Source organism: Scomber scombrus, chromosome 17 (genome assembly GCF_963691925.1).
Source record: "Scomber scombrus chromosome 17, fScoSco1.1, whole genome shotgun sequence".
Taxonomy (NCBI): Eukaryota; Metazoa; Chordata; class Actinopteri; order Scombriformes; family Scombridae; genus Scomber; species Scomber scombrus.
This window is the reverse complement of record NC_084986.1, coordinates 1,423,812-1,445,277: the sequence shown is the minus strand read 5'-3', so window position 1 is coordinate 1,445,277 and position 21,466 is coordinate 1,423,812. Positions and strand designations below refer to the sequence as shown.

At 38.8% G+C, this 21,466-nt stretch overlaps 1 protein-coding gene across 1 annotated transcript in view; it reads left to right on the top strand.

Moving 5' to 3' along the window:
* The window catches only part of LOC133997995 (NACHT, LRR and PYD domains-containing protein 12-like), a 53,904-nt gene that overhangs the window by 13,409 nt on the left and 19,029 nt on the right, over nt 1–21,466 (top strand). Inside the window, exons 10-11 of the mRNA XM_062437734.1 lie at nt 12,486–12,659; nt 12,742–12,915. Of these exons, the coding sequence (XP_062293718.1) occupies nt 12,486–12,659; nt 12,742–12,915 (348 nt within the window). The remainder of the gene's footprint in view (nt 1–12,485; nt 12,660–12,741; nt 12,916–21,466) is intronic.

Below are 21,466 nucleotides of genomic sequence, written 5' to 3'. Positions count from 1 at the left end.
AGTGTCTCTGTGTCCTCTGTCTGAGGGAGAGTCTCCTCCTGTGGAGACAAACAGTCACACTGCTGACTGAAGACAGCTGCTGAAATCACTGTTCACTCTGTTCACCAGTGAACAATAGAAACAGGAAGTGACAGCAGCTTCCTGTGTTTAAATGTTGATGGTGGACGAGGTTTCACTCTGGTTTCATTTGGATCACTGACTGTGCTTTAATGTCAGAATATAGTTTCTATTAGAAGTAGTGAAATGATCTCCTCTGGACTGAATTGATGTGTAAAAACTGTGTTGACTCTGATATTCACTTCAGTAAAGTTTTCTTGGAGCAGCATCTAGCAGCTGTTAGTGGCTGTTAGTTATTCCATTTTATCAGGATCTTAAAGTGAAGTTTCCTGAAAATGTCCACCAGACATCCCAGTCTGTTTGACATCAGCTCAGTTTGTGTTCAATCATTAACATCAACGTATGTTTCTATATGATGTCATGTGTCTGACATGTATGTATATAATAACATGTATGGGCTGCTTTCCTTTAGTTCTTCTTGCCTCTGCAGGTGATGTAAATATTATCCATGTTTGCTGGGCAGCTTTGGCTGTTTTACAGTTCAGTAAAAATATTATTTTCAAAATCACTTGTTTTTACATAATCAGCATTTTTTTCTCCTTGCCTTAATCGATGTGTAATGTTATACTACTTCTACTTGTGTATTTCTCTAATTTCAACATGTACGACAGAATGAATTTTATATGTGTGTAAATGAAAATAATCAAGTAAATAAATAGGTTTAAGGAATTTTGTGAAAACTCAGTTGAATTGATATTCTTTGTTCAGAGAGGTCAAGCTGCTCCATATTTATGGAATAATATATGGAACAAAGTTATTTTACACATCAAATATTTACTTGAAGACGACTCACTGATACATATGAAGTCCTTAAACAGAGGTGTGATATCAGTGATAACAGCTTCCTGTAATACTCACAGCTGACATACTGTCTGAAGGGTAAAATCAACCTACCAACCACCTCCAATAATCAACTCAAACAATGAACCTTTCACCAAAAAACCTCAAAAACCTGCAAGATTATGTTAAACACTGATGATAAAAACTCTCCATTCAACCCAAAACTGGGAAAAAGACGAGCTGTTACCATCGATGTCAACTATTAACACAACTGACACTAAAATACAACTCAGTCAGTATAAAATGAATAATGAGCCAATTGTGCTGTAAAAACAGACTGTTGGTGGCTTCACCTCTGATCTGAACACATCACATAAAGACTCAAAGAAATATCAAACAAACAAGGTGACCACTTTAATTGTCATTGGGCCCCATTCATCAGTTGTACCTGCCAGTGTTAGTAACCCTATTAGCACGCTAACATATACAGTGCTCACTCACTCACAGTCACATATAATCATACCTAAACCATTACATACTGATTTTCAAAAATGCTGAAACCCCCATTCAAAAATACTGTTTATTCATCATTCATTGAAAAAAGCATAAAACCTAAAGATTACACTCTCTCTGCTTTCTGAAAGCCTCATTAAGGATTAATCACTGATTTATGAATGGCTGATGAGGTATACATCAATGATTTGTGGTTCAAAAATTATGTATAGAGACTAACAATGAGGGGAAACTGAGAAATGCCCAAATATGAACAGTATGTGAGGGTTAAATAACAACCTGCCCCCTCTGCTGGTGAAGACAATAACTCCACCCACACCAACTCCACATCACATCTACCACACACACTTCACTCTGATATTTAAAGATAAAAAGATCTCTGCAAGACTACATACGCTACCTTTACCTCTGCTGTGTAAACCTTCACACATCACACCCTCACTGTTTCCTGTGTGTGTTTACTGTATATACTACTACATTATTTATCTATGTTTATTTTGAAACATCTTTTATTTACAGCTATTATTAATATTTATTTATATGAATGACCGACCCAAGCAGCAGTAACTGGCATTAATATGATATTTATTTGGTTACCATGGTGATTTTTATACTCTTATTGTTTGATTTTTATTTCTATGTTCTTATTGTAGGGTTTTGTTGGGTATTGTCTATTTCTTGTCATATTTTTTCATTTTACGTCTTTAACTCTGTCCTGTATTTATGTACTCAGCACTGTATTATGTCAGAATGCAACTAATGATTATTCTTATTATATTTTCCATTAATTGATTAGTTGTTTGGTTGATCAGAGTTTCAGCTTGTAGTGTCTTCTCAGTGTATTTTCAAGAATTACAGACACTTGTCTCTGTCAGTGGTTTCTGACTCACCACGCTTTGTTTCAAACAATCACAATCATCTCTGTTATGTTGCATCACATCCATTTATTTTCATAATGCTGCGTTCAGTATTTAAACTTTCTCCTTACAAAAACAAACAAAAGAGCTTGCTGTGTGTTCAAAAGACATCACAGATCTCCTCTTCTCATCATGAGTTCAACCCACCTGTCATTCATACGATCTATCAATCCCACTTCTTTACCACAGATGTAATACTTATTAATGGACAGCAGGGGGAGACCTTCAACCACACATATGCATAAATAAAATCAAACTATTTAGGTGAATACTCTTACACCAATCAATCATAATAAAGTAAAATGGCACACAGACAAAAACAAAGAGACTAAAGAAACCAGAAAATATTCATATTTAAGAAGCTGAATCAGAGAATTTGGACTTTTTATTTGTTATTTTATTTTACCATCAGTTAACTCTGTTCACCTGTTCACTCAGCTGCAGCTCATCAGTATCAAGCCAGTATATATACTCCTGTTGTCCACTCACTTTTGGCCAGATCGTCATTTGCATTTGCTTCATCTACATGCCAGACCTTCCAGCACTGATTCACGGACTGATTCCCTGGTTTCGACCCTGCTTGCTTTTGACCTCCTCTCCTTGTGTTTTCCCTGGTAAACACACCAGCCTTCTGTTCCTGACTTTGAGTATTGCCTGTTCCTGTCCTCTGGCTTCGGTCCTGTCAGGAGAGCCCAGAAAACTCCAGCTTGGTCAACCTCATGTCCGTGAGTGCTACTGGCATTGTCTTACCTGCTGTAAGTCTGTCTTCAATGACCCTGAGCCCAGCCTGTCCCCCTACACATCCTGCCAGATACCTGTTCTCTTACCTTGTGGACTATAAAATAAGATCATTTAAAACTGCTCCCTGGTCCTGTGCTGCTATTGGGTCATACCACTTCCACACCCGTTACACACAGTATCCGTCACGCTCACCTCTTTACCACAGATGCAATACTTAGTATGGACAGCAGGGGGAGACCTTCAACCACACATGTGCATAAATAATATCAAAATAATTGGGTGAATACTTTTACATCCATCAAGGTAATTAATCAAACAATACCTTTAATATAATACAGTAAATCATCATAAAGTAAACTGGTTCAAACACAGCTCATGTTCTCATTTATTTTTCAGCCAACCCAAAAATATTCAGTTTACTGTCAGAGTAAGAAACCAGAAAAGCTTCATAATTAAGAAGCTGAATCAGAGTTTGGACATTAATTTTACAAAAATGAATCTTAAGTACTTGCAACTCATCAAATCAACTACTCATTGCAGCTGTAGAGTGTACTGCACCCTCACAGTATTTACAATATATAGTATTTATTATGAACAGTATTTATTGCACAGGCAGCACATTCATTCATTTTATTTCACTCGTGTTTATCCAGACAACTGCTGGTTTTCTTCAGGAGGTAATATTTGATATGACTGTACTGCAGTGTTTTCACTCTATTATTGTGATGTATTTTTGAGACATAATGTATATTGGCGCTTTTCCACTACACAGTTCCAGCACGACTCGTTTTATGTTGTTTGTCTGTAATCATCTGTGTTGCTGCCTCTCTGAGCCAGGACTCTTAAAAAGAGCTTTTTCATTTCAATGAGGTTTTCCTGCTTAAATAGAGTTTAATGTTTGTCTGCAGTGTGTATGAGGACACATGATATAATAATGAATCATAATAATGAAGACAAATATCTACTTATTAGTCCTGTTTTGCACATATTAAAGAGACCAAACTTTGGCAAACATCAGACTTCATGATCCAGCTGATATTTGCTGTCTGTTAATGTTTGACTTTTGTTCCAGATTCTTGGTTCCAGAGTTCAGAGCTGCTGTTCTGTGTTCAGATTCCCTTAAAGAAGACTTCAGGTTACAGATGAATACAGAGAGTTGAGACCTTAAAAAGCTCCTGCTGTCAGTTCCATGTTTGTTCTTCTTCTGGTTGGTTTCCTGCTTGAAGCTGCTGATTCATTTCACCTTCACTCATCAGCTTGATTCAGATGGTTTTCAGCATCTAAAGGTAACGTAACCAACAGTTTCATCATGTTTGTGTCAGCAGCTGTTAAAATGATCTGATAACAGTACAGATGGAAGTTATACTGATGACTTATGATCATTGGTTGGTGCATTGATGGAATGAACAAAACTACAGAAGAAATAAGAAAATATTTTTTTTTTAATATAAATCGTACAGTGAGTCCGGGAAGTTTCTGCTCTTTATATTTCTGATTTAATAACCAAGTCTGAATACACAAACGGTGAGCAGATGATTCGGTTACAGTTATCTTATTGTTAGAGTCACGTGTTCAGCCAACAGACGCCATTAACCATAGTCTCTGTTCATATATCATGGTCACGTCCACCATCTTGGTTTCAGTGCTCGAATTCAAACCTACACAGTTCATCCTGTAATGTTAATATCTCTCAGATCCCTTTTTGAGACTGTTTTCAGTGTTTAATTATTGGTCCCTGTCCTCAGAGTGGTGCCCGTCATTATTAATTCAAATTATTTGTATTGATTATCTTTGACAATTCCTCTTAGCTGATAACCAAACCTGTTCCTACTGTGTCCCAACAAGATTTACATGAATATGAAGATGAACTGTGTGCATCAATAGATCAGACTCATGTGTTTGGTCATTACTGTCGTGACTTTACAGTTATTTAGAAATAGAAAACCTCCCCCAAACATACAGAACAGCACAGAACTTTCACTGGGAGTTAAAGAGTTAAGGTACAATCACATTGATTTTTACATGTTAGCGAAGTAAAATGACAGTTCTGGCGCGCAGGTTGTCGAGTGGTTAGGGCATATGCCACATACGCAGCAGACCCCGGTTCCAGTCCCGGCCAGAGGACCTTTGCTGCATGTCACACCCCTCTCTCTCCTTTGATTTCCTGTCTCTACTTCTACTAAAGGTGTCTATGCTAGAAAAAACCTTTTAAAAAATAAGACAGTTCTGTTGAGTGTTGCTCAGTAACAGTGAACTATGTTGTTTAAATGCTTTGCAGTCAGTTCATTTATTGATCATAAAACAGTAAGAATCTGCTATAATTACATTAGCAACAGTATCACTAGCTAGCAAACCAATCAGATCAATAAACAGTTTGATTAGCTTTCAACACAACACTGACTGTTCTGTACAGACTGATGTGATTATGTTCTGACACATTTGACATGAAATCAACTCAAACTGTTTGTTTTTCTAAAAGCTTCTCTTGTGTTGCATGAATGTCCTTGTTAGAGAAGTTAGTAGACAGTATGGAGTCTCCTCCTTCATCACCTTTAATCTGCTGCACATTTTAATCAGCAGTGTCACTCAGTCAGTGAGGGACATTCACTGTCCACAGTCCAGCACAATGCAGCCTGCTTACTGATGAACTGTAATAAAAAGTCATAAATATGTTACAGTCAGAGATCTCTGACAATGTTTTAGTCTCAGAAATACTGAAATCATCTTTTCATTGATGATATTCAGTTATTTAACCAGCTGAGAGCTGCAGCAGCAGCAACATGATTCTACTGTAGCTCTGCATTTACTGTTTAGTTTCACTCATTTTACATGAACATCATGTTTACACATGTTTAATATCAAGGTTCAAAGTTCTGATAATTCAGCCATATAATCCTCTGATATAACATCCTTATTGTCCAACACTGACTAAAGGGCAGAAACATGACATGATAAGATTAATAAGATATCATAAATATAACTTAACTTTTTTTTATCTACAGTGATATTTATTTTCATTGCATCAGAGACTTTATATGAATTCAGAAAATGATTGTTTGAACGTCATCATGGCTCTGAGTGTGACATGTACAGTCAGGAGTGTTTTTAGATAAAGACAAGCTGGTTGTTTAGCAGCTGGAAGACACCAAAGAGGAGGAAATATTTTATACTAGTGTCAGATGCCCAGTCTGCTGTTAAAGTCAAGTTACTTGTTCCATGTAAACATCATCATATTCTCTTAATGAAAAAAAACTTATAACCAGGATATGGATAATATGTGATCTCAACTCCACCAAAGAGCATGATGATAAACCACATCTACATCCTGAAATTAAAGTAAAATTATTTTCTGAGCCAATCACATCAAAACATTTTGGGAATTTCAGCTATAAATCCAAATGTTTGCTCCGGTATTGGCTAGTGTCAAACACTGTCCTCTGAGCTCCTCTAAAACCCTGAAGAGACAGCGATGTGACAGTCAATCAGAAATATATCATATTTTGGACTTTGACTGTGAAGTTATGAGAGTGTGACAGCGTCCTCAGATTGATGATGAAGGACTGATGAAGGAGAATCAGCTGCAGCTTCTCTCTGTGTTTCCTCTACAGGTGAAGGTAGAACCACTCTGTGACCACATGTGAATCTGAATTCACCTGGTGAGTATTTTATTCTTTCTGACACACAGCTGGATGAACATATATGCATGTCATCAGTTTTTAAACACAAGTGAACTATAACTTGCTGCATATGAGCTCTGTAGTGGACAAAAATGCAACTGTATGAAAGGAATCTAGGTAATGCAGTTTCTTCAACATGTATCCACAGTGGAAATCTTACAGTAATGACTAACTGTGGCGCCATCTGGTGGTAGAATAAAGAATGACAGTGTGATAGACAGCAGTGTGTCTGTGTGACGTGCAGCTGGTTGTAATGAATGAGCATGTTGTTGTGTTTGTGTGAAGGTGTTTCTCTGCTATGGATCAGAGTGAGGACAGAGAGGAGGGAGTCCCTCCCTCTAAAAGCTCTCTGTGTGGGGAACATGACAGCCAGACCAAAGCTCAGAGGTGAGATGAGGATCTCTAACTGTCCATCACTGTTCTCCACTCACATCACTCCACCATCATTATTCACACTCAAAGCTCTGTGTGTGTTGTGTTGAAGCCCAGAGCTGCCCAGACCGGACTTTGCTGGACCTGGACCAGAACCCAGCTGTGTGTCCATGAAGAGTGACGACTCTATGGATGCACCTATTCTCTTCAAACACCAACATCAGTCTGCTGATCAGAGGTCAGAATATAAAATGTTTTATCTGTTTCTCTCCATTTCTCCTGAGAAGAGGTGTGATGTCTTTGTTGTGATCACGTCATTGATTCTTCACTATTGACTCTTTTTTATTAATTAATGTCACATTTGCATATCTCAGTACAAATATCAAACCCAGAGTTAAAACCCGCAAACAGTTGGATTCTGCTTTGAGAGACTGTACGAACATACAAACCTCACAATCATGTGACACATTCACAGCTCTCATCATCCATCCATCATCTATACCAGGGGTCACTAATAGGCAGACTGCAGTCCACAATGGCCCTCGGAAACTCACAGACCACTGTGCATAGCGAATCTTCTCATGTGATGCTAATCAGCCAATCAGAACCATGCATGCACATGGAGTTATAAAGTTAGTAGATGTGAAATTAAGTTTATGGTCTAAGTTTAAGTTACATTTAAAAGTAAAAAAGGATTATTTTTCATTTTTCTAAAACTAAGCACTTCATCTAAGAAGCACAATCAAAAGCTTTCTGTAATGCACTTTATTTTGAAATGCCATCTTTCTTTGATATAAGAAAAGAAAATGAATTGATCTTGTTTTATTCTTAAGTTGAGACTTTATTATTTGTTTGAATCCCACAAGTTCAGTGTAAATACTAATGAATGAATTCTACTGTATTTATTTGACAGTCTACAGTCTATCCACAACACACAGATGCTGATGCTTATACTGAGAAATAATATGGACATTAAGATGTTCTGGACCTTCACTTGAGGAAACTTTCACTTTCACAAATTGGACCAGAAGCCTATTTCGACTTAAATATCTATACATTTAAAACTAATTAAGTTTAATTTTTAGATTTTATTCCGTCACATTTTATCAACTGGAACTAAAACCCCCCAGAGATTCTGTTTGAAGGGACAACAGATCTGCTCTGACTCACAATGACTACAGCAGCTAAGAAAACAGCACAGTGCTCTCATGTTATGAACATGGGAAAAAGTTAAATGGAATGTAATTGCATAACGTTGAAAGGAAGAAAAGTATGTTTTCTGAAACCTCAAACTATATTTTAATTCAATTAAATGTTACACTAGATGACAGCTGTCACTCAAACCAAATGCAGGTTGTTTTCAGTGCTCTCTAAGCTAGTTAGCCATGGTAACAATGTCAGTTTGTTGTAGCTGATAGGATCAGTTTCTTACTGCAGGTTTATGGACAAACACCTGATGTGTCGTAGCTGTCTTCCAACAAAACACACAATCTTCAGGATCAACACTGTTGTTACACTTGTTTTATCTCTTCTCTGTTTCCATCAGGATCCATCAGCAGAGACCAGATTCTCCTGAACCCAGCTGTGTGTCCATGAAGAGTGACCGGTCTATGGGTCGATTTATTGAGTTCAAACATGGACATCAGTCTGCTGATCAGAGGTCAGAATAAAAAAATGTTTGTCTGTTATTATCCAACTCTCATAAGAAGAAGTTTGATTGACTAAAACCGTTTTTACACACAATTACCTTATTAATACAAACACACACACACTCCTACAAACACTTTTTTAGAAACCACAAACTTTACGTATATAACAGTTTTTAAACAGAGGTACAAAGTCAGAGACAAATGATCAGAGGTCAGACAGAACAGCCGAGTGTTTTACCTGGATCCACTGTGATAGAACACAACACCTTTAACACGGAGTGTCATTATTTATTCTGAGACTTCATCTTTTCTTCACAGAGTTCATCAGCAGAGCTCAGAGGTTCTCAGTGGTCAGTCTGTCCAGCAGCATCAAACACAGCTGGACTCCATATTTATGGTGTGTAAATGTAAAGCACAGCTACTACTGCTAACTACAACAGCCACAGACTAAATACTAAACTACCATTCTGGTCCTAACAGTCTCCATGCTGCACTCGGTAGACCAGCAGCTTTTCAGTCTGTCACTGATGATCTGATGTTGACTTCTACCAGTTACATTAACATTTGATTCTGTTCCAGCTGCTGGAGGAGAACATCAGCAGGTTTGTGAAGAACGAGCTGAAGAAAATGCAGAAGCTTGTGAGTCCAGATGACCCAGAATGCTTAGAGAGTCAGAGTGAGGATGAGGAGGTGTTGGACGGTGAGGAGGAAGAGCAGAGGAGGAGGAGCAGCAGAGAGGCATTTCTGAAGATCACACTGCACTTCCTGAGGAGAATGAAGCAGGAGGAGCTGGCTGAGCGTCTGCAGAGCAGTAAGAGGATTTTAACAGATTTAACATGATGGAGAGGAAATGGAGGCAACATGGGAGAGGTTTATATTTCAAACTCTGCTGTTAATATGATGCACACATCTGCATCAGATCTATGAATTCTTCTGAGCTGAAAACAGTCAGAAACTGTTTGTCATCAACTGATGAGATGAATAGATTTCATAGTGGAGGAAGATATAAACATCTGCATTTTAATGTTTACATTCTACCAATTTACTGTAGAATCATCTGATTGATTTCATTTGTTGTTTGTTCATTCAGGAACTCCAGCTGAAAAGTGTCGATATAAACTCAAGTCTAACCTACAGAAGAAGTTCCAGTGTCTGTTTGAGGGGATCGCTAAAGCAGGAAACCCAACCCTTCTGAATCAGATCTACACACCGCTTTACATCACAGAGGGAGGGACTGCAGAGGTCAATGATGAACATGAGGTCAGACAGATTGAAACAGCATCCAGGAAACCAGACAGACCAGAAACAACAATCAGACAAGAAGACATATTTAAAGCCTCACCTGGAAGAGATGAACCAATCAGAACAGTGATGACAAAGGGAGTGGCTGGCATTGGGAAAACAGTCTTAACACAGAAGTTCACTCTGGACTGGGCTGAAGACAAAGCCAACCAGGACATACACTTCACATTTCCATTCACTTTCAGAGAGCTGAATGTGCTGAAAGAGAAAAAGTACAGCTTGGTGGAACTTGTTCATCACTTCTTTACTGAAACTAAAGAAGCAGGAATCTGCAGGTTTGAAGAGTTCCAGGTTGTGTTCATCTTTGACGGTCTGGATGAGTGTCGACTTCCTCTGGACTTCCACAACAATAAGAACCTGACTGATGTTACAGAGTCCACTTCAGTGGATGTGCTGTTGACAAACCTCATCAGGGGGAAACTGCTTCCCTCTGCTCGCCTCTGGATAACCACACGACCTGCAGCAGCCAATCAGATCCCTCCTTGCTATGTCGACATGGTGACAGAGGTCAGAGGGTTCACTGACCCACAGAAGGAGGAGTACTTCAGGAAGAGATTCAGAGATGAGGAGCAAGCCAGAACCATCATCTCCCACATCAAGACATCACGAAGCCTCCACATCATGTGCCACATCCCAGTCTTCTGCTGGATCACTGCTACAGTTCTGGAGGATGTGTTGAAAAGCAGAGAGGGAGGAGAGCTGCCCAAGACCCTGACTGAGATGTACATCCACTTCCTGGTGCTTCAGTCAAAACTGAAGAAGGTCAAGTATGATGGAGGAGCTGAGACAGATCCACACTGGAGTCCAGAGAGCAGGAAGATGATTGAGTCTCTGGGAAAACTGGCTTTTGAACAGCTGCAGAAAGGCAACCTGATCTTCTATGAATCAGACCTGACAGAGTGTGGCATCGATATCACAGCAGCCTCAGTGTGCTCAGGAGTGTTCACACAGGTCTTTAAAGAGGAGAGAGGGCTGTACCAGGACAAGGTGTTCTGCTTCATCCATCTGAGCCTTCAGGAGTTTCTGGCTGCTCTTCATGTCCATCTGACATTCATCAAGTCTGGAGTCAATCTGCTGGCAGAAGAACAAACAACATCCCGGTGGTCTAAAGTCTTTAAAGAAAATCCTAAACCAAAACATCTCTACCAGAGAGCTGTGGACGAGGCCTTAAAGAGTTCAAATGGAACCCTGGACTTGTTCCTCCGCTTCCTCCTGGGTCTTTCACTGCAGACCAATCAGACTCTCCTACGAGGTCTGCTGATACAGACAGGAAGTACCTCACAGACCAATCAGGAAACAGTCGAGTACATCAAGAAGAAGATCAGTGAGAATGTGTCTGCAGAGAGAAGCATCAATCTGTTCCACTGTCTGAATGAACTGAATGATCGTTCTCTAGTGGAGGAGATCCAACAGTACCTGAGATCAGGAAGTCTCTCCACAGTTAAACTGTCTCCTGCTCAGTGGTCAGCTCTGGTCTTCATCTTACTGTCATCAGAAGAAGATCTGGACGTGTTTGACCTGAAGAAATACTCTGCTTCAGAGGAGGCTCTTCTGAGGCTGCTGCCAGTGATCAAAGCTTCAAATAAAGTTTTGTGAGTGGATGAAACTCTGGATATATGAACAATTTATGAATACATTCAATTTTAAATACGATAAATTAAACATTTTGTGTTTTTTTACTAATCCTTTCTTCAGGCTGAGTAGCTGCAACCTCTCAGAGAGAAGCTGTGCAGCTCTGTCCTCAGTTCTCAGCTCCCAGTCCTCTAGTCTGAGAGATCTGGACCTGAGTAACAACAACCTGCAGGATTCAGGAGTGAAGCAGCTTTCTGCTGGACTGGAGAGTCCACACTGTACACTGGAAACCCTCAGGTCAGGATACATCATCTACGATTTTGTCTTAAACAATGACAATTAAGCTGATTTTGAGTGTTTATACATTTTATATAGTTGACAGTTGCTGTTTTACATTCAGACAAATGTAAATTATTCTGCACATCTGTAGGATTTGGTTATGTATATGATTAAAAACATTGTGTTATCACCCTTTTTATATTTCCAGTCTTTCAGGATGTCTGATCTCAGAGGAACGCTGTGCAGCTCTGTCCTCAGTTCTCAGCTCCCAGTCCTCTAGTCTGAGAGATCTGGACCTGAGGAACAACAACCTGAAGGATTCAGGAGTGAAGCAGCTTTCTGCTGGACTGGAGAGTCCACACTGTGGACTGGAAAGTCTCAAGTCAGGATACATCATATATAATTTCATTGCCCTGAACAATGACAATAAAGCTGATTCTGACAATACAAACAGTTGATAGTTTCTGTTTTACATTCAGATAAATGTTCATTTTTCTGCACCTCTGCAAGATTCTGGTACTTTCATGATTAAAAACACTGTGATATCAATCTTTTTATAATTCCAGTCTGTCAGGATGTCTGATCACAGAGGAAGGCTGTGCTTCTCTGGCCTCAGCTCTGAGCTCCAACCCCTCCCATCTGAGAGAGCTGGACCTGAGTAACAACAACCTGCAGGATTCAGGAGTGAAACAGCTTTCTGGTGGACTGGAGAATCCACACTGTACACTGGAAAGTCTCAGGTCAGAATCTTTTTGTTAACTACTTTATCTTTTATGATGTGAATGTAATTCAAAAGTATCACCAACATTTTCTGAATTCCAGTCTGTCAGGATGTCTGATCACAGAGGAAGGCTGTGCTTCTCTGGCCTCAGCTCTGAGCTCCAACCCCTCCCATCTGAGAGAGCTGGACCTGAGATACAATCATCCAGGAGACTCAGGAGAGAAGCTGCTGGCTGCCGGACTAGAGGATCCACACTGGAGACTGGAAACTCTCAGGTATGGACGTAACAGTTTGAAGATTATATGATGTGAGTGAATTGTTGACAGAAGATATTAGGGATGGAACGGTTCATTAAAAAAAATCTGTCCCGTTCGGTATGCTTGTCACGGTTCGGGTTTGTTCGGTTCATGACACGCGCAATGTGCCAGTAACCCAGTGAAGTTTTTTTTTTCACCATTTGACACGACGTGTAGGCGTTATATTATTATACGTGGGACCTATGAAGATGAAGGATGAAGGCTTTTGCTCTGTTTCCAACAGTACGAACACTGGCAGCTAGTGCTGGGCGATTATGGCAGATATCAAAATGACAATTAATTGAACTTTTAACCTCGATAACGATTGATGAACGATTATGTATTTTCAGTTTCATTTGTTTTATATTTTACACTGCTGCCCTCACACATGAGGATCTTTAGGGAATGAAAATAATGATGTTTTAAGGTGTGACGCTGTGGTTAATAACTAGTTTACTTGATTAGAACTATGTAAAGATCATGGTTTGGGTTCAAATGATCACTGGAGAAGTGATCAAATTCCTTAAAGATATGCAACCTTTACTGTCAAGACAACAGTGAACACCACCATTAATTGATATGAGCAAGATTAAGTCGATTGGAGTTTCTAAATGTCGGTTTGATTATTTTTTCTATTAATTGCCCAGCCCTACTGGCAGCTGCTAACCTGAGAGAGACTCACCATCTCCAGATGCAGGTTGATTAAAGCAAAGCAGCCAAACTACACAAAAACACAAATGGTAGGATACACAAACATGTGTGGACCCAAAATATCTCTACGAAGTAAATATCTATAACCTTTTATTATTAGCACGGTGGTTGATCGGTTACAATAAATTATCCCATTTTATATTGACGTGTGTATCATTATTATTATTATTATTATTAGTATTATTAGTATTATTATCATTATCATTATTAGTATTATTCCACGTGCCACAGGCGGATTTGAGCAGCATCAGTAAAACAGTTTCCTTCTGTGTTTTTCTCTTGTATCCTGCAATGTGATTATTGAAATAGGCTTCATAATGTAGCCTGTAGTTACAAGTTTTATTTTAGAGTTGGCTTGTTGTATTTTAGCATTGTGAGGCAAACTGGTCCTTTTGAACAGGAGACGAGCAGCAGCTGTAAATAAATCAATGCGCATATTTAGAAGAATAACTGACCCAGGGTTAACCCTAACCCATAAAAAAGTAGCACGGGACATTTCTAGTAATTCAGCAAACTAATGAATGTATTATGCAGCATGCACGATGGTCTTCATGTGACAGCTCTTTATACTGTTATGATCTTTTCCTCCTTCAGTTATGGTCAGGTGGGAATCCCAGACCTAATCAGTGTGTGTAAAATAATGTTAATTCATCTGAGGCATTCATTTAAAAGTTTCCTTGATAAATGACTGTTGGTTAGTGTTAAACTACTAAGGATTTTTTTATTAATCTTTATTGCGCTCTTGCCTTGATGACGTCATCCAGCCTAAAAATATGAGAAATGAGAAGCCCCCCCACCCAGAAAAGAACAACATAAACCGAACCAAACTCAAAACCGTGATATGAACCGAACCGTGGGTTTCGTGAACCGTTCCACCCCTAGAAGATATGTACATTTTTATATAGAATTTATATAATTCATGCAATTATATGTTTCCCAAGGGAACATAACAGCAGTGCAGGAAGCTCAGTCTAAATCCATGTGAGGTGTATCAAATTGAACTGCATGTGTGACTTGGTGTGGAGCTGTCCATGCTCTTCTGAAGTGTTGATTCCTCTTTCTGGTTTTGTCTGTTGTTTTCCACTGCTGAGCTGCCATTCATCATTGATGACCCCTTTGCTGTAAGCCTATAGCGTATTAATATGAGTAGATTCCCCTCCTGTAAATGACAAATATATAAATACTAAAAACTTGATCACAAAAAAAAAAGCTTTTGCAGGCTACATTAAAGGCTACATACCTTTTTATACAGAGTCCAACACACACACACGAGGGAGGGAGAGAGAAACCCACACAGGTACCGGCAGTTACCTGTGACCGCACTAGCATTAGTCACAGAAGTGATGCATCGGGGGTCAGAGAAGGGCGGGGGGACTGCCACTTTTACACTCAGCCCGCCTCCAGTGATTGGCTATGAGCAACGCTCAATTAATTTCAGCAACACAGTGCATAGAATAATTAAACACATTTCTATGCTGCTACACATCCTTGGAAAAGGAACTAATATAGAACTGGAGTTGGTCCTCAGTGGCAACAACTTAGAAATGCTCCTTTTGTCTCCTTTTGATATTGAAGTGATGACTGGCTCTATCCTCAGGACAACATGCAGAGATCAATATTTAATATAGTGATTTATCATGTGGGAGGACATATTTGTTCATCACATCTTCTTCTTCAGGTCTTTTCCTCTCAGATTTCAGTGAAAGAATCCAGCAGACAGTTGAGACAGATGAGTTTCAGCCTGTTTCTGTGTCACTCTGACAAACTGAGGAACACTGCTTCATGTTGAACAGCAGTTAGGACTCATGTTGGATAGAAAATCATTGTGACTGTGTTTCTTCCTCCAGGGTGGACCATGGTGGAGAGCACAGGTTAAAACCTGGTCTGAAGAAGTGTAAGTGTGGATTGAATTTGATTCATGACAACTAAACAGCACACAGTCCGTTTCTCTTTAAATAAAAAGTTGGTCTTTGTGGTATTTATTCATTAAAACATTACTGACAAAATGTGTCATCATGAAACTTTATAGAAATGAACAACAGATCAGAAGTTAAACAGAGAATAAATCCATCAGGTGTGTCAGATGATAAACTGCTGCTGTGTTGTTTCTTCTTCTCTTCATCAGATTTCTGTGAACTCACACTGGACACAAACACAGTAAACTATTACCTCAAACTGTCTGATAACAACAGGAAGGTGACATCTGTGGAGAAGGATCAGTCATATCCTGATCATCCAGACAGATTTGACCACTGGGCTCAGCTGCTGTGTAGTAATGGTCTGACTGGTCGCTGTTACTGGGAGGTCGAGTGGAGAGGAAGGGTTCGTATATCAGTGAGTTACAGAGGAATCAACAGGAAAGGAAACAGTAAAGACTGTGTGTTTGGATGGAACGATCAGTCCTGGAGTCTGATCTGCTCTGATGAAGATGTTTACTCTCTCCGTCATAATAAGATAGAAACACACATCTCCATCTCCTCCCCCTCCCCCCCCCTCCTCCTCTGTCTCTAACAGAGTAGCAGTGTATGTGGACTGTCCTACTGGCACTCTGTCCTTCTACAGAGTCTCCTCTGACACACTGATCCACCTCCACACCTTCAACACCACATTCACTGAACCTCTGTATGCTGGGTTGGGGTTTGTGTCTTTTGATTCCTCAGTGTATGTGTGTCCTCTGCCTGAGGGAGAGTCTCCTCCTGTGGAGACAAACAGTCACATTGCTGACTGAAGACAGCTGCTGAAATCACTGTTCACTCTGTTCACCAGTGAACAATAGAAACAGGAAGTGACAGCAGCTTCCTGTGTTTAAATGTTGATGGTGGACGAGGTTTCACTCTGGTTTCATTTGGATCACTGACTGTGCTTTAATGTCAGAATATAGTTTCTATTAGAAGTAGTGAAATGATCTCCTCTGGACTGAATTGATGTGTAAAAACTGTGTTGACTCTGATATTCACTTCAGTAAAGTTTTCTTGGAGCAGCATCTAGCAGCTGTTAGTGGCTGTTAGTTATTCCATTTTATCAGAATCTTAAAGTGAAGTTTTTTCTGAAAATGTCCACCAGACATCCCAGTCTGTTTGACATCAGCTCAGTTTGTGTTCAATCATTAACATCAACGTATGTTTCTATGTGATGTCATGTGTCTGACATGTATGTATATAATAACATGTATGGACTGCTTTCCTTTAGTTTATCTTGCCTCTGCAGGTGATGTAAATATTATCCATGTTTGTTGGGCAGCTTTGGCTGCTTTACACTTGAGTACAAATATTAATTTACTACTTATTCAGAGTTTTGTTATTTAGATAATCAGCATTTTTTTTCCTTGCCTTAATCGATGTGTAATGTTATACTACTTCTACTTGTGTATTTCTCTAATTGCAAAATGTACGACAGAATGAATTTTATGTGTGTAAATGCAAATAATCAAGTAAATGGGTTTGAGAATTTTGTGAAACGTCAGTTGAATTGATATTCTTTGTTCAGAGAGGTCTAGCTGCCCCATATTTATGGAATAATATATGGAACAAAGTTATTTTACACATCAAACATTTATTTGAACACGGCTCACTGATACATATGAAGTCCTTAAACAGAGGTGTGATAACAGTGATAACAGCTTCCTGTAATACTCACAGCTGACATACTGTCTGAAGGGTAAAATCAACCTACCAACCACCTCCAATAATCAACTCAAACAATGAACCTTTCACCAAAAACCTGCAAGATTCTGTTAAACACTGATGATAAAAACTCTCCATTCAACCCAAAACTGGGAAAAAGACGAGCTGTTACCATCGATGTCAACTATTAACACAACTGACACTAAAATACAACTCAGTCAGTATAAAATGAATAATGAGCCAATTGTGCTGTAAAAACAGACTGTTGGTGGCTTCACCTCTGATCTGAACACATCACATAAAGACTCAAAGAAATATCAAACAAACAAGGTGACCACTTTAATTGTCATTGGGCCCCATTCATCAGTTGTACCTGCCAGTGTTAGTAACCCTATTAGCATGCTAACATATACAGTGCTCACTCACTCACAGTCACATATAATCATACCTAAACCATTACATACTGATTTTCAAAAATGCTGAAACCCCCATTCAAAAATACTGTTTATTCATCATTCATTGAAAAAAGCATAAAACCTAAAGATTACACTCTCTCTGCTCTCTGAAAGCCTCATTAAGGATTAATCACTGATTTATGAATGGCTGATGAGGTATACATCAATGATTTGTGGTTCAAAAATTATGTATAGAGACTAACAATGAGGGGAAACTGAGAAATGCCCAAATATGAACAGTATGTGAGGGTTAAATAACAACCTGCCCCCTCTGCTGGTGAAGACAATAACTCCACCCACACCAACTCCACATCACATCTACCACACACACTTCACTCTGATATTTAAAGATAAAAAGATCTCTGCAAGACTACATACGCTACCTTTACCTCTGCTGTGTAAACCTTCACACATCACACCCTCACTGTTTCCTGTGTGTGTTTACTGTATATACTACTACATTATTTATCTATGTTTATTTTGAAACATCTTTTATTTACAGCTATTATTAATATTTATTTATATGAATGACCGACCCAAGCAGCAGTAACTGGCATTAATATGATATTTATTTGGTTACCATGGTGATTTTTATACTCTTATTGTTTGATTTTTATTTCTATGTTCTTATTGTAGGGTTTTGTTGGGTATTGTCTATTTCTTGTCATATTTTTTCATTTTACGTCTTTAACTCTGTCCTGTATTTATGTACTCAGCACTGTATTATGTCAGAATGCAACTAATGATTATTCTTATTATATTTTCCATTAATTGATTAGTTGTTTGGTTGATCAGAGTTTCAGCTTGTAGTGTCTTCTCAGTGTATTTTCAAGAATTACAGACACTTGTCTCTGTCAGTGGTTTCTGACTCACCACGCTTTGTTTCAAACAATCACAATCATCTCTGTTATGTTGCATCACATCCATTTATTTTCATAATGCTGCGTTCAGTATTTAAACTTTCTCCTTACAAAAACAAACAAAAGAGCTTGCTGTGTGTTCAAAAGACATCACAGATCTCCTCTTCTCATCATGAGTTCAACCCACCTGTCATTCATACGATCTATCAATCCCACTTCTTTACCACAGATGTAATACTTATTAATGGACAGCAGGGGGAGACCTTCAACCACACATATGCATAAATAAAATCAAACTATTTAGGTGAATACTCTTACACCAATCAATCATAATAAAGTAAAATGGCACACAGACAAAAACAAAGAGACTAAAGAAACCAGAAAATATTCATATTTAAGAAGCTGAATCAGAGAATTTGGACTTTTTATTTGTTATTTTATTTTACCATCAGTTAACTCTGTTCACCTGTTCACTCAGCTGCAGCTCATCAGTATCAAGCCAGTATATATACTCCTGTTGTCCACTCACTTTTGGCCAGATCGTCATTTGCATTTGCTTCATCTACATGCCAGACCTTCCAGCACTGATTCACGGACTGATTCCCTGGTTTCGACCCTGCTTGCTTTTGACCTCCTCTCCTTGTGTTTTCCCTGGTAAACACACCAGCCTTCTGTTCCTGACTTTGAGTATTGCCTGTTCCTGTCCTCTGGCTTCGGTCCTGTCAGGAGAGCCCAGAAAACTCCAGCTTGGTCAACCTCATGTCCGTGAGTGCTACTGGCATTGTCTTACCTGCTGTAAGTCTGTCTTCAATGACCCTGAGCCCAGCCTGTCCCCCTACACATCCTGCCAGATACCTGTTCTCTTACCTTGTGGACTATAAAATAAGATCATTTAAAACTGCTCCCTGGTCCTGTGCTGCTATTGGGTCATACCACTTCCACACCCGTTACACACAGTATCCGTCACGCTCACCTCTTTACCACAGATGCAATACTTAGTATGGACAGCAGGGGGAGACCTTCAACCACACATGTGCATAAATAATATCAAAATAATTGGGTGAATACTTTTACATCCATCAAGGTAATTAATCAAACAATACCTTTAATATAATACAGTAAATCATCATAAAGTAAACTGGTTCAAACACAGCTCATGTTCTCATTTATTTTTCAGCCAACCCAAAAATATTCAGTTTACTGTCAGAGTAAGAAACCAGAAAAGCTTCATAATTAAGAAGCTGAATCAGAGTTTGGACATTAATTTTACAAAAATGAATCTTAAGTACTTGCAACTCATCAAATCAACTACTCATTGCAGCTGTAGAGTGTACTGCACCCTCACAGTATTTACAATATATAGTATTTATTATGAACAGTATTTATTGCACAGGCAGCACATTCATTCATTTTATTTCACTCGTGTTTATCCAGACAACTGCTGGTTTTCTTCAGGAGGTAATATTTGATATGACTGTACTGCAGTGTTTTCACTCTATTATTGTGATGTATTTTTGAGACATAATGTATATTGGCGCTTTTCCACTACACAGTTCCAGCACGACTCGTTTTATGTTGTTTGTCTGTAATCATCTGTGTTGCTGCCTCTCTGAGCCAGGACTCTTAAAAAGAGCTTTTTCATTTCAATGAGGTTTTCCTGCTTAAATAGAGTTTAATGTTTGTCTGCAGTGTGTATGAGGACACATGATATAATAATGAATCATAATAATGAAGACAAATATCTACTTATTAGTCCTGTTTTGCACATATTAAAGAGACCAAACTTTGGCAAACATCAGACTTCATGATCCAGCTGATATTTGCTGTCTGTTAATGTTTGACTTTTGTTCCAGATTCTTGGTTCCAGAGTTCAGAGCTGCTGTTCTGTGTTCAGATTCCCTTAAAGAAGACTTCAGGTTACAGATGAATACAGAGAGTTGAGACCTTAAAAAGCTCCTGCTGTCAGTTCCATGTTTGTTCTTATTCTGGTTGGTTTCCTGCTTGAAGCTGCTGATTCATTTCACCTTCACTCATCAGCTTGATTCAGATGGTTTTCAGCATCTAAAGGTAACGTAACCAACAGTTTCATCATGTTTGTGTCAGCAGCTGTTAAAATGATCTGATAACAGTACAGATGGAAGTTATACTGATGACTTATGATCATTGGTTGATGCATTGATGGAATGAACAAAACTACAGAAGAAATAAGAAAATATTTTTTTTTTAATATAAATCGTACAGTGAGTCCGGGAAGTTTCTGCTCTTTATATTTCTGATTTAATAACCAAGTCTGAATACACAAACGGTGAGCAGATGATTCGGTTACAGTTATCTTATTGTTAGAGTCACGTGTTCAGCCAACAGACGCCATTAACCATAGTCTCTGTTCATATATCATGGTCACGTCCACCATCTTGGTTTCAGTGCTCGAATTCAAACCTACACAGTTCATCCTGTAATGTTAATATCTCTCAGATCCCTTTTTGAGACTGTTTTCAGTGTTTAATTATTGGTCCCTGTCCTCAGAGTGGTGCCCGTCATTATTAATTCAAATTATTTGTATTGATTATCTTTGACAATTCCTCTTAGCTGATAACCAAACCTGTTCCTACTGTGTCCCAACAAGATTTACATGAATATGAAGATGAACTGTGTGCATCAATAGATCAGACTCATGTGTTTGGTCATTACTGTCGTGACTTTACAGTTATTTAGAAATAGAAAACCTCCCCCAAACATACAGAACAGCACAGAACTTTCACTGGGAGTTAAAGAGTTAAGGTACAATCACATTGATTTTTACATGTTAGCGAAGTAAAATGACAGTTCTGGCGCGCAGGTTGTCGAGTGGTTAGGGCATATGCCACATACGCAGCAGACC